General features: G+C 34.1%; 1 protein-coding gene across 1 annotated transcript; it reads right to left on the reverse strand.

Moving 5' to 3' along the window:
- Positions 1-2,154: 2,154 nt before the first annotated feature.
- Positions 2,155-3,120, reverse strand: LOC141543875 (taste receptor type 2 member 40-like). Its single transcript, XM_074269549.1, has one exon. The coding sequence runs from the start codon at positions 3,118-3,120 to the stop codon at positions 2,155-2,157; it is 966 nt and encodes a 321-aa protein (XP_074125650.1).
- Between the last annotated feature and the right edge of the window lie 11,680 nt (positions 3,121-14,800).

The following is a 14,800-nucleotide window of genomic DNA, read 5'->3' on the forward strand; positions in this document are numbered from 1 at the left end:
AGCAAATATATATAATGTACTAATTGTGTACAAAGCACTATCCTAGGGGACTACAGATGCAAAGAGGGAAAAATTGTGTAGATCATGTCACTAAGGACTTAAAGTTTCTAATGGGGATACTGGTAGCACTCTGATATATGTATTTGTGCAAATGAATATGATATGTGTTGGAATATGGTTAAGATAAAGAGAGATCCAAACAAGGTAGTCTAAGAAAGTTTGAAGAGGGAGAGCTCATAGAATCCTAGATTTAAAACTAGAAGGGACTCAGAAATTACATTTAAAATGATTTAAAACTAGAAATGAGCTTATATTTATTTCTTAGGCAAGGAGACTGAGGTTCAGAACAGTTAAGTAATTTACCCAGGGTCATACAGATAATAATCAGAGTCAGGATTTGAATGCCAGTTTTCCCGACAGAGAAGAAAGTTGAATACTTTCTTCTCTGCTACAATGTCTCAGCCAGGATACTGAGGAAATCCTTATGGTGAGGACAATGGAACTGGGAATTGAAGGGAGAGAGTCATATTCTAATATAGGTTAGCTCTTTGTTGGTATGTCAGCATTTAGGAAAACACTGATTGTTTTCTTAGTAGTGAAAAAGAATCTAAATAGTTTAGCTATCTCTTTGTACTAGATGTACTTACTGAGAGATTTCCTGGACTGATTTCGTTGTGGTGGTAGACATTTTTTCACTGACACAAGTTGCAACAACTCAATACTTGTTCTTCTAGTACTGTGGTTGAAAATTTCATCACCGCAGCCGGTTCAGAGCTAAGCCCTTTCAGAGTCATTTAGGTTAGTCCTTGGATAAAAAAACACATGGTCCATGACTCATATCCAATCTTTCCACCTTGGGAGAGCCAGAGTTTAGATTTCCCCAATAAAACTGTATTAAGCTTTAAATATGACCCCAATAAATAGTTTTGTTTCCCAAAAAGTACTTGAAGCAAAAAAAGTTCCATAAAATCTAATACTTAATGTGCAACAAGAAAATGGTATTTACACACATATATTGTATTTAGGTTATATTGTAACACATGTAAAATGTATGGGATTACCTGCCATCGGGGGGAGGGAGTGGAGGGAGGGAGGGGATAATTTGGAAAAATGAATACAAGGGATAATATTATAAAAAAAATTACTCATGCATATATAGTGTGGGAAAAAAATTCAAAAAAAAAAAAAAAAAGGTTCCATAAATGTTTTGTTCTTCTGGTACCACCAATTCAGTTAAACATCATCTAAGTAGCTTTTACATTGTGTATGTGTGTGTGTGTGTGTGTGTGTGTGTGTGTGTGTGTGTGTGTGTGTGGCGGGGTTAGGAGGGTAGCGTGGGAAGGAGTTAATGTGGAGTGGCCTGATATGCAAGGTTTTGTTTCTTTTCAGATCATAAAGTATAAAAAAGTCCTTTCTGAGGAATTTGCTCAAGGTTTTAGGGATGAAGAATTTAGACTTGAATGAGTTAACTTTTTTTTTTTTTTTTTTGAGGAGGATACTTATGTTTGTAGGTTCACGGATACCTCCTCCTCAACACCATAATTACAATTAAAAAAAAGAGTCTAATCTAATCCCTAGCTCTCTGGTATCTAGAGAATCCTTTGGATTTAGGCAAAATGCAATTCAACAAGCTTTTATTAAGCACCCACTAAGTACCAAAGCACTGTGCTATAAATGAGATATTGAAGATACCAAAATAAGAACTCATCCCCAACCTCAAGGAGCTTACATGCTATTGGGGAACTACATGTAAATATTTAAAATATAATTTGAGGAATTATAAAGTACTTGTAACTAATGATATCACAAAAAATCTTCCCTGGGTGTAACTTTAGCAAATCTTGGGAAGAAATAGAATTCTAAGACATAGAGGTGAGTAGGGAGTGTATTGTAAGAATGGGGGCAAGTAGTACAAAGATATGTAGATGGGAGTTCTAGGGACAGGCCACTTTAGCTGTAATATGCATTCCATATTGGAATATGGATGTGTGATAAATCTGGAAAGGTAAGTTGGGGACAGATTTTGCAGAACTTCAAATGCTAGGCAGAGAAGAGAGTATTTTGTCCCAAAGACAAGAGAAATCACTGAAGACTATGAGGAAAAAGCCAAGCTTGTTGGATCAGATCCCTGTTAAGTACTCTGGGTACCATTTACTACTTCCAAACTTTTAGGTTGAATTTAAGATTGTGCTGAAGCTTCTTCCAGGTCCTCCTTAGTTTGGGATTACCAAAGATCAAGAAAACAGAGTGACCAGTAGGGTAAGCAGCCATGACAATCTTGCACAAAACAGTTCCAAAGCTGTTGGTACTAAGGACATTGGCCATGTAGAGGATCAAAGCCACAAAGTTGAAAATATAGAGGAAGAGGAAGAAACTAATGGCTTTGATTGCCCTCATGTGAGCTTCCATGCTGAGATTTCTGGAACCCATGGCATTATTCTTCATTTGTAGTGTGTGTCTCTTGAGAGAGATGATCAGTAGGGTAGCTGCAAAGATGAACATGATTAGAGGAATGAAAATGGCCAAGTTGTAGATAAGAGCAAAGTTTACCACATTGGTCTCTGTAAAGTATTTGTTCTCTGTGGCATTCAAGGAGGGAACTGGGACAGAAGTATTAACATAAACCTTGTAGACATCCTTTAAAATGGGAAAACTGCAGCACAGAGAAATGAGGACTGATAGACAAAGGAGCCAGGGCATTAATCCAGTGATTCTCCACTTTAGCTTAAGGAACAAGGGATGGGTGAAGTTGGCAATCTTGATGCAATAGAAAACATTGAGCCAAGCAGCAAACCAGAGGTTGGAATAGGTCAGGAACATGAAGTTGATTTTGAATGTGTTATACACTACATTTTGATTATAAGAAAGTTGAAATAACAAACTGTAAGTATTTTCCACCATCATCCAGAACTGTAGCAAGATCCTCGAACAGCTCAGAATCATCAAAATAGAATCACTAGTGGAGAGTCTTTTGTTCTGGAGCCACTCAATGGTATTTGTAGTCAAAATGAAGCCATTCCCAAACATGCCTGTGATGCACTCAATTCCTGGGATTATTAAGGTGATCAAAAGAACAGGTTCAGATATGTCATTATCTGTGTAATCAGTTACTCTTGTCATTTTCTTTTCCTTTCTTTCTTTTTTTTGTGTCTTCAACTTCACTCTCAGATTGAGGTTCCAGTTCACATTTGCTTCTTAATCCTCTGGCTGACAGATGTTCAAGGTACCTATTGCCTATTGAATTCAGTTAATGATCATTCCCAATTTTTCTAAATTTGCTTGTCACATGATCACAAGTTGAGGAGCTGGGAATGCAAATTACTATAGGATTTGATTACTAGTCCTATCTCCATTTATCACAGACACATTATGTTTGGGCCTCCAGCAAGGTGTTGTAAAGAAATAACTTGATAACAGTTTATATCATCATTTATTTCTATCTCCAGAATCCATATCAGTTCTTCCGAATTCATGTCTAATAGAATAGCCAATATGCCAAAGTTTTTTTTTTTTTTTTTTGTTTTTTTTTTTGGTCACATATAAATTTACTTTGATTAATCTTTGGTAGCTCTGACTAATCCTTCTTCATTCTAGATTTACTGGCCTTTTAAAATAGCTTCCTTGACTTCAGAAGCCTGGTCAGATCATTGATTTTATTTATTTTCTTACTCTGGTGAGAAATTCTGGGTCTAGATCATTTTTATGCTATATATAAGAATTTCTGTATTACCCATTCCTTACATGCTGCTACTTTGGAATCAGATTTCTTCAGGAAAGCATGGTGGGATGAAATAATGAACAGAAAAAAATATCAAAATAAAATGCCATCTTAACTATATGTAGAAAAAAGGTTCTGTGATAATAGTTCTATATATCTTGCTAATTTTTTTTTATCAGCATGTAGAACTCTATGGTTTTTTTTCCCTTTGGAGAGCAATAGAAAGAAAGGAAGAGACATAAACTTAGGAATACTTCATAAAAAAAGGAGTTTTGAGAAGGATTTTCCTCTCCAAAGACAAATCAGGGATAATCAGATATAAAACATAACAGATGTGTATGTGTATCATAGCTCTATACCTCTCACTTTCTTCCCCAGTCCCTCTGAAAATAAAATATAGTCATATATAAGCATATTAAAAAAAAAACAAGTTCTCACATTGATTATGCCCAAAGATTTATTTCTATCTCTGCATTTTAAGCCCATTACCTATTTGACATGAGGTCAATACTGTGTTAAATTTCAGCTTTTTGAATTTTGGCTTATCTGAGAATTGATCAGAGTTCTAAAGTTTTTCAACTATGTTTTTCTCTATGTTGCTATCATTGTATAAATTGTTCTTTTGGTTCTTCTGACTTTATTTTTCATCAATTCATTGTAATCCTCTCAGTTTCCTGTGAAACTATCTAATTTGTCATTTCTTTAAAAAACTTTTTATTTTTAAAATATATGCATAGTTTTCAACATTCATCTCTGCAAAGCCTTGTGTTCCATTTTTTTCTCCTTCCCTTTCCCCTCCCTTAGACAGCAAGTAATCCAATATATGTTAAACATATGCAATTCTTCTATACATATTTCCTCAATTATGCTGCACAAGAAAAATCAGATCAAAAAGGAAAAATAATGAGAAAGAAAATAAAAAGCAAGCAAATAGCAACAAAAAAGTGAAAATACTATGTTGTGATCTACACTCAATCTCCACAATCCTCTCTCTGGGTGCAGATGACTCTCTATATCACAAGTCCATTGGAACTGGCCTGAATCAGGTCACTGTTGAAAAGAGCCACATCTATCAATATTATCGTCGTATAATCTTGTTGTTGCTATGTACAGTGTTCTCTTGGTTCTACTCATTTCACTTAGCATCAATTCAGGTAAATCTCTCCAGGTCTCTCTGAAATCCTCCTGCTGATCATTTCTTATAGAATAATAATATTCCATAACACTCATATACCAAAACTTATTCAGCCATTCTCCAACTGATGGGCATCCACTTACTTTCCAGTTCCTTCCCACTACAAAAAGGGCTGCCACAAACATTTTTGTACATGTGGGTCCTTTTCCCTTTTATATGATCTCTTGGGAGACAACCCCAGTAGAGATGTTACTGGATCCAAAGGTATGCACAATTTGATAGCCCTTTGGATATAGTTCCATAATGCTCTGCAGAATGGCTGGATTCTTTCATAAGTCCACCAACAATGCATCAGTGTCCCAGATTTCCCACATTCCCTCCAACATTCATCATTATTTTTTCCTGTCATCTTAAGCCAATTTGAAAGGTATTTAGTAGAACCTCAGAGTTGTCTTAATTTGCATTTTCTGATCAATAGTGATTTACAACATTTTTTCATATGACTAGATTTGGTTTTAATTTCTTTATCTGAAAATTGTCTGTTCATATCCTTTGATCATTTACTAATTGGAGAAGGTTGTATTCTTATAAATTTGAGTCAATTCTCTTAATTATTTTAGAAATGAAGCCTTTATCAGAACTTTTGGATGTAAAAATGTTTTTCCAGTATTCTTCTTCCCTTCTAATCTTGTTTGCATTGGTTTTGTTTGTATAAAAAATTAGTAAAAATTTCCCAATTACATTTTAATCTGCTTTAGATTATACTTGGGAATAGCGTGGGCCTCATCTATGGTACTTTTACATTAAAGCATTAACTCGTGCTAATTTTTGGTTGAAAAATTTTATTTTCAACTTAAGAAATAAAATAAGCATTTCTACAACATAGAATAGAAAAAATATGATTGTGCATGAAATTATAAATATAAATATATTCTTTTAAAATATATAATAAAGTTATCATATAATTCTCATTTTCCCCTTTTTTCTTTCTTCTCTTGCCCTAGAAACAATTAGACACAGATGCATACTTCTGTTTATCAATGCTTTCTCTGAATGCAGATAGTGTGTTCTTTTATGTGTCCTTTGTAGTTAATTTGGTTATTTATAATAAAGTGACTTAGTTACTCAAAGTTGTTCTTAAAACAATATTGTTACTGTATACAACATTCTCTTGCTTATCTTTATTTCATTCTTCATTATTTTGTGCAAAACTATCCATGTTTTTCCTAAGATTCTTGAGCTTTTCCTTATAAATATATCATAACTTTTTCAGTCATTTGCCTATTGACAGACATCCTTGCAATGTACAGTTCTTTGCTACCACAAGGAAAACCTTTGTAAATATTTCAGAATATATAAATTCATTTCCTTTCTTCCCCAATTATCTTTGGAAATAGACCTATTAGTGGTATTTATGGGTCAAAGATTATAAGCAATTTAACAACTCTCTGAACATAATTCCAGATTACTCTCCAAAATGGTTGGATCAGTTTACAATTCCATCAACAATGAATTAGTTTCCCAATTTTTCCATATCCATTCCAAATTGCTTTCCCCTTCAATCATTTTAGTGAATAACATGTATAGAAAATATTTCAAGATATATTGCAATTTACATTTCTTTAATCAATAATTATTTAGAGTATTTTTTCATATTACTATCGATTATTTTGATTTCTTCATCAGAAAACTGCCTGTTCATATCCTTTGACCATTTATCTATTGGAGAATGACTTATATTTTTATAGACTTGCCAAACTTTTTTATATGTTTGAGATAAGTTTGTCTATATATGAGTTATATGAATTTGTCTATAAAAAATCTCCCCACCCCCAATTTTTCTGTTTTCCTTCTGATCTTAGCTATTAGTTATATTTGTACAAAATCTTTTAAATTTGATGTAATCAAAATTATCCAGTTTTGCACACACTGCTTTTTATATCTTGTTTATTCCTAAATTGTTCACCTATCTATAAGTCTGATTGATTTTATTATTCTATGCTCTCCAAATTTTCTTGTAATATCTTTCTTTATATCTAGACCCTAACATCAATTTTGATCTTACCTTGGTAAATGGCATAGGATATTGGCCTATGCCCAATTTCTAACAGATTGCTTTTCAATTTTCCCAATAATTTTTACCAAAATATGCACCAAATAATATAGCATCTAAATTTAAAAAAATTTACATGAATCATAGATGGAGATAATGTGCACATTAATTTTCTCCTCTTAGAACCAGATTTTTCTTTTATCCTCAATAACATGCCCTGCCTTGTGCATTTTAATAGATACTTGTTGATTGCTTGGTCCTTGTTACAAATATGGTGAATGTTTTTTCCTTCTCAATAAAGAGAGTAGTTTTTTAGGTTGTTTATTATTTTGCACTTAGACTCTTCAAGTTTCATTTGTTTATTCTTTTATTTTTATTTTTAGTTATATCTTGTTTTCATTTGTAACTCACATGCATATTTGTTTCCTAATATATCTTTGTGCTTTTCTGAGCCAAGTAAGGCTTACCTTTTAGCAAAGAATAAAAAAGGTGGGGTGGTGAGTGGAAATCAATTCATCAAGAGCCACAAATTCATCAAACAATTGCCCCAGAGCAGTACTATTACATTATCTTCATGTACCAAAACTTATTTGATCATTCCTCAACTGAAGAGTACCTCCTCTGTTTCCAATTCATTCTTTGCTACCACAAAAAATGCTTCTATAAATATTTTGAAGCATATGGGAATTTTATTTCTATCTTCAACTTCGTTGGAGCATAGGTTTAATTTAGGAATTTTCTCTGTTAAAGAGTATGAGCATTTTTGGTGGGACATAATTCCAAATTATTTTGTAGAATCATTAAAACTGTCCACAACTCTACCAAAGGTATAGCAATATGTTTGCCTTTTCACACTAATACTCAGCTTATAAATTTATCTTTAAAATGAGTAGTTATAGTTTTCAATCCTCTTGAGAGCAATTTGTTCATATCCTCTTATTTATTTTTATATTATATGTACATGTTATATAACACATATGCATATACATTATACCTTTTATTTATTTCTTGAGAAATATATTTTCAGCCTACATATTTGTGGTAATTTTCTAAATACTTTCTATATCATACTGTTGTCAGAATTCTTGATGCAATGATTTTCTCCTATTCCCTTTTTAAGCTGATTTTGTTTATACAAAACTTTTTAATTTAATACAATAATTAATTAGCCTATATTACTTGTTTAGTGTGGGAAAATGTAAATGGTTTCTATTCCATCCTCATTTACTTGGTTGATTTGTCACCAAGTGATTTATTGAACCAATAAAAACATAAAGTTATCAAAGAGATAGCTGTGACTATTTAGGATAAAGCTAACAGGAGAAGGAAGATGAAATTAAGTTCTTCAAAATACCAGTCTTAACATGTACTTTTGAAATTATAGAGTATACCATTAACAGACTTAGAGGGTATCCTAAACAAAATTCCATATAATGTTAATGAAACAGAAGAGCCTTTCTTCCTAATTCATTAAAATATTAACATTTCCTCATCAAAAGGAGAAAGAGGATTAACAAATCTCAGAATAATTGGTGAACATGTTTAAAATGTACAGTACTTTTGAAATAATCAATCATCATTTCTTTAAACAATAATAAAGGTTGGTAAATAGTAAGTGCCACTGGATTTGTTGAATGTTAGTAACCTACAGTGGCTTATTCCAGATGAAGTCTATTAAATATCCATGATGTAAAAGTTGGCTCAAAAGGCCTTCCCTGGGCAAAATCCAAACAAATTCAATTAACCATTAAGAACCATTGAAACAAAGGTTGAATCATTTGGATTTGTTGATAGGTATAGAGCACCTTTAAATGACAATTCAGTAATTCAGTACCAGTTTTTGACACCATAAATTATAGACATGATATTTTTAAGGAGCTAGATGTTTTTGACCAATATATAGTCCAAGAAAATGATAAGTATCCTTCTTCCTAGAGAGAGGGTCACCTAGTAAATGATAATAATTTTCAATGATAATGATAACAATAGTAATAGCTAACATTTACTATGGGCCAAGTACCATATTAAGCACTTTACAAATGTTATCTCTTATAATCCTCATAACAGCCTTAGGAAGTAGATGCTGTTATTATTCCCATTTTACAAAAGAGGAAACTGAACCAAAAAGAGTGACTTGCTCAGCATCCTACAGTTAGTAAACATCTGAGATCAGATTTGAACTTGGGTCTGACTATAGGCCTGGTTTGACCTATCTGATGCACTATCTAAATAACCTATTTATAATATTGTTTAGTACAAGAAATTTCCATCCTGATCTTCAGCTTCCGCTACTCCTCACACTGTAAATTCCCCAGACTGTAAATTTCTTCTCTCAAAGAATGCCATCTTTGGTTACTAATTTTTGCTCATCTGGAAAATCTTTATTCATCTCCTTTGTTTTTCATCTTGAAAGGCAATATGCTGCAGCAGAAAGGTTGATGAGCTTAGAGTGTCAAGACTTGAGTTCAAATTCCAGTTCTGCCACTTATTTATGGGATCTTAGGTAAACCATTTAATTCTCTAATCCTCAGATTTCTCACCTATAAATGAGAAGACTGAACTGTCCAGGATTCAATCCATGATCTTATGATCCTTTCATTCCCAGGGACATCATGGACTGTCATCAAGATGTAAAACAACAACCAAATAGCTGTACAAGATGTGGCTCAGTGAAACCCTGCAAGCCTCGAGCATGCAAATTGGTGGAGGATTCTGTTACTACCAACCTTCGGTAGGGAGAGCTGATTGTTTGCATCTCAGGGCCCAGAGGCCCCAGAGATAACAAATAAATCAGTGGCTTATTCAAACTAGAAACTGGAGCATAGATCGATGGTACTGAGTTCAACTGGAAATTAAGAAAGAGACAGTAGAAAACAGCTGCAGGACTGAAGACTAGTGAGTTTCAAGAAGTATATCTCCAAAGGGACCTATTCCTCACAAACCTAAGCCAATTTGTTCATCCAGGTTTTTATCTGATCCAGTCTTGAGGTGTATTCTTCCCTTCATAGAGTAGATGTTTGTTTGGATTCACAATAATTTAGATATCACTTAGAGAACTATTAGTTTCCTGGATCTATAGGATGTATAGATTGTTATATGTTTATGTATAGATTGTTAGTTCCATCTAATTTTCCTTTATACTCTTTTTGCATATCTCTGGTTCTAATAAAACCAGAAGTTCCTTGTGGAATCACTTATAATTACAATCATAATTTTATTAGGTGCTCTTTTATAACTTTGCAACCTTGCCAAAAAAATGATGGAACCTAATACCTTTCAGCATAACTGAGGGAATTGCTAAGATTATAGGATTTTAAAGCTAGGAAATTCAATTCATTTATCTAGGTGGCCCTCTATCTAGGAACAATGAATACTTTATTTCTTCTTTATATTTATCCATTTAACATTAATCCAATATTTATTAAGTATCTACTTATATAGGAAGGTACAAAGTTGGAATAAAACAATCCCTGCTCGTAGATAGGAAGTATACAAAAAGTAGGAAAGAAAAATAAAGGGAAGGGAACCAGCACTATTTATTATGCTGATATTATGGGCTAAGCAATTTTTAAAATTATCTTTTTTATTGAAACTTTTTATTTTCAAAACATATGGACAGATAATTTTCAACATTGCCCCTTGTATAGCCTTGTGTTCCAAAATTTCCCCTCCTTCATCTCACCCCCTCCCCTAGATGATAAGCAATCCAAAATATGTTATACAGGTTAAATATATGTTAAATCTGATATATGTAAACATATTTATACTATTCTCTTGCTGTATGAGAAAAATAGATCAAAAAGGAAAGAAAATAAGTAAGAAAATAAAATGCAAGAAAACAACAACAAAAAGAGTGAAAATACTATGTTGTGATCCACACTCAGTTCCCACAGTGCTCTCTCTGGGTGTAGATGACTCTCTTCATCACAAGATCATTGGAACTGAGCTGAATCATCTCCTTGTTGGGAAGAGTCCCTTCCATCAGAATTAATCATTGTATAATATTGTTGGGCTAAGCAACTTTAAATAATAATTCATTTAGTCATTTTTCAGTCATATCTGATTCTTCATGACCCCATTGGGGTTTTCTTGGCAGAGATATTGGGCTGTTTTGCCATTTTCTCCTCCAGCCCATTTTGCAGTTGAAGAACTGAGGCAAACAGGGTTAAATGACTTGCCTAGGTTGACAAAAATAATATCTGAGGCTGGATTTGAACTCAGGAAGCTTTCTGACTCTAAGCCTGGCATTCTATCCACTGTGCCATCTAGCCACCTCCAGTAATAATCACAATAACAATAATAACTACCATTTATATAGCACCTACTATGTGTAAGGCACTGCATTTAGCTCTTTGGAATTATTTCATTTGATCCTTATTACAACCCTGGAAGGTAAGTGCTATTATTATCCTCACTTTATAGATGAGGAAACTGAAGCAGACAGAAGTTGTGGCTTGTCCAGAATCAAATAGTTAAGAAATATCTTACACTGGATTTGAACTCAAGTCTTCTTATTCCAGTGCTCTCCTAACTGTCATCAGCTTTATATATCCTGCTACCATAATGTAGTGCAAAGGGCTCTGGAAGATTTGAAAACAAAACTTGGTTACTTTTTCATAGGAGGAAACTCTTGAGCAAACCTTAAAGTGTGCAAAGTTGAATCAAAAATTCTTCCTTGGGTAATATCTTAATGAATCCAATGAGTTATTAAGAAGCATTGAAAAAAAGGCTGAATCATATATATTGGTTGATTGAAATAGAGCACCTTTTAATGGAGATTCAAGATCAGTTATTGATACCATAAATTATATGCATGGTATCTTTAAGGAGCTAGATTTATTGACTAATACAGATAATACAACGAAATGGCAGGAACTGAGTAACATATCATTATGGTGTCCTTCTTCCTAGATAGAGGACCACCTAGATATAAATGAACAGATGAGGAACTGAGGCAAACAGAATTAAGTGACTTGACCAGGGTCATACAGATAGTGTCTGACACTGGATTTGAAATATATAAGATATACACCAGTACCAACACCAGCACCAACAGCACAGGCAGAAATCTAGGTAATCAAAAGGAGAGAGATCAAGAATAGCCAGCTACATCAACCAAAAATGCAACAGGAAGCAAAATCTAGCTATGGAACAGACCCCAATTCAGGACATTTGAGTAAACCAAAGAAGATATTATATGTATAAAATCTACACATGTATATATATATATATATATATATACATATACATATATACACACAAATAGTCTATTCAAAGATTCAAAAAAGATTTTTAAAAAAGTTGATTCAAAAGAGTAACTATAATAGCTCCAAGCTGTGACTCAAAGGAAAAAAATGCATTTTCCATAAGGACATCAGTAGCTAATAGAAATAAAGAATTGGAGTAAAATTTCTGGAGAAAGAATTGAAAGAATAATAAACAGCTCAGAAGAGAAATGAGGCAGCTAGGTGGCTCACTGGAGCCAGGAATCTGGAAATCAAATCTGATTTCACATATTTGTTAGGTGTATGGCTTTGAGTAAATTATTTATCTTCTTTTTACTTAGGAGGCAGCTAGGTGGCTTAGTGGATAGAATGAGGAGTTAAAATTGGACCTCAGACACTCATCAGCTGTGTGACTTTGGGCAGATCACTTAACATCTCTCTGCCTTAATCCATTGGAAAAAGAAATGGTAAACTACTCCAGTATCTTTGCCAAGAAAATCCTATGGACAGTATGGTTCATGGGATTATGAAGAGTCAAATTAATAAACATCAACAAAGAAGAGAAATGAAGCCCAAGAAATAAAATCCTGAGAAAGCAGAATAAACAAAACAGAAATCAGTGACAAGAGATATTAGACAAAATTAGACAAAATAAAAAGATTGAAAAAATTAGGAAAAAATGAAAGCATAAAGAACAATTGACCTCAAGAAAAAGTCAAGAAGACATAATTTCTTGGACACCTTGAAAACTATCATTAAAAAAAGGTTGTTGGTTAGGTACAAACAAAATATCTTACCAAGAACACTACTGAGTCACTGAAGAATGCAGGAAAGATTTATTTTACATTCTTGCAAAAATGGGTGCTTAGGTGAGCACTAGACACACCCTTGAAACTCCAAAGGCAGCATTTTATTTCCTATCTTGAAACACAAGTCCCTTTCCTGATTCCTCATTAACTGGATGTTACAGAAGTTACATAACTTGAATCTCTCCCTCTCATTACATAGCTAGTCCCTGCCACAAAGGAGCTTCCATTCTAGAAAGGAGCTGGAAGGGAAGGGAAGGGAAGAGAGGAGGACTAAGGGCAGAGGACAAAAGATTCTTTTCAAATCTCAGGTCACTGTCCCCAAGGAGTTTTCATTTTTTTGGGGGAAGATAAACTCTGCCCTTGATTATTCCTTAATGTCCTTGTGGGATTTGTTTTCTAATTTAAGTTTCAGAATGTCCATCCTTTTCTCACAAATTCTCCCTTTTTCTTTTTACTAATTTGATTTCCACATCCTTTTCCAACCACTCAAATTGGACTTCATAAAAGTCTATTATTATTCCCTGAACAGATCTCCTTACACAGAATGGATAATCCTTGAATTCTTAGCTAATTCTCATAGTGCTGTACTAGGAGTGAAACTACTTCCAGTTATAACACATATTCCTTCTCTTCCTGCCAATAACCTTTCTAGAATCATTCTGTTTTCCCATGTTATTCTGCTTGTGGCATCTAACTACTCTGCTATTCCCTTCACTGCCTCTCTGGTCTAACTTATCCAATAATACTTATTCACCAGAGTAGGAATGACCCAAATTCAGAACTAGATTTCTAGTTACTTTCATTTACTGTTTTTGACTTAATTTGTCTTGATTCAGTATTTCTTACTTCATCGAATGCCAAGGTAAAAGGAATAGCCTTTGGTGGTCAGATGCCACTCAGTTCCCATTCAGCAAAACAGGTTTGAGAATGCTGCCTCCACAATACCACTCAAGGTTTGCTCAAGGTATTCTCGTCCCTGAGAAATTGGCAGATCTACCCTCAATTACATTCCAGACTCGGGTACAATCCCTAGATTTTGGAATCTTTCACCCTGCCATGAGAGGCAAACTGATTGAGCTTCAGAAGTAAGGTGTTAGTATAAAGTGTTGCAATTCTCCCCGGAGATGTTACTTGGGGAACAGGAGGTATTCATTCTTATGCCCATTTTCCATGCCCAAAGGGAATGGCACCATTTGGGCATTGGGCAACCATAGCACAAATATAGACTCTTTACAGAGTACTTTACCAATTCTACCCAGAATTAGTGTCTATTGCTAGCCTTTGAATCCAAATCTTCCTAAGAGATCTATAACTATTAACAATTTACTCTTTGATCTACATTTTCTAAATGTCTAGTCCTTGTAGCAAACCAAACATTACTCCAAATTGGACAGTCAGTTCCACAAGTCCTCTTTTCCTCTATTTGATCACAAGCACATTGTATCTACTTATCTATAGCCAATCAAGCCTCTATAATTTGACAAGCATCAAATGAATTGTTTGTGGTATATCTTTCCCAGCACTATTAACCCAAATCTTAACCCCATGTGCCCATCCTAAGCCCCAAATACAGAGGTATAGCATTAATCTTACATAACCTCTCCCCTTCATGGGCTTGATGGACCTTAGTTTGGGTCCAAACTAACTGGTCCTAGTTTTTCCCAAAGAAATAGTGCCCCAAGTTTTTTGGGGTATGGGGTGGTGAAATTACTTCTGAAATTACTTTCTGCTGAAAATGGGCATTGAGCTGGGTCATCCTACAGGGTCCCATTTGAAGGGGTTTGAACTGATTGAAGATCTAGTCGGTTGACTCAGACCCCTGAAGCTGGTCAGTGAAGCTGTCTAGTGCTTGGTCATTTG

Source organism: Sminthopsis crassicaudata, chromosome 5 (assembly GCF_048593235.1).
Source record: "Sminthopsis crassicaudata isolate SCR6 chromosome 5, ASM4859323v1, whole genome shotgun sequence".
Lineage (NCBI taxonomy): Eukaryota > Metazoa > Chordata > Mammalia > Dasyuromorphia > Dasyuridae > Sminthopsis > Sminthopsis crassicaudata.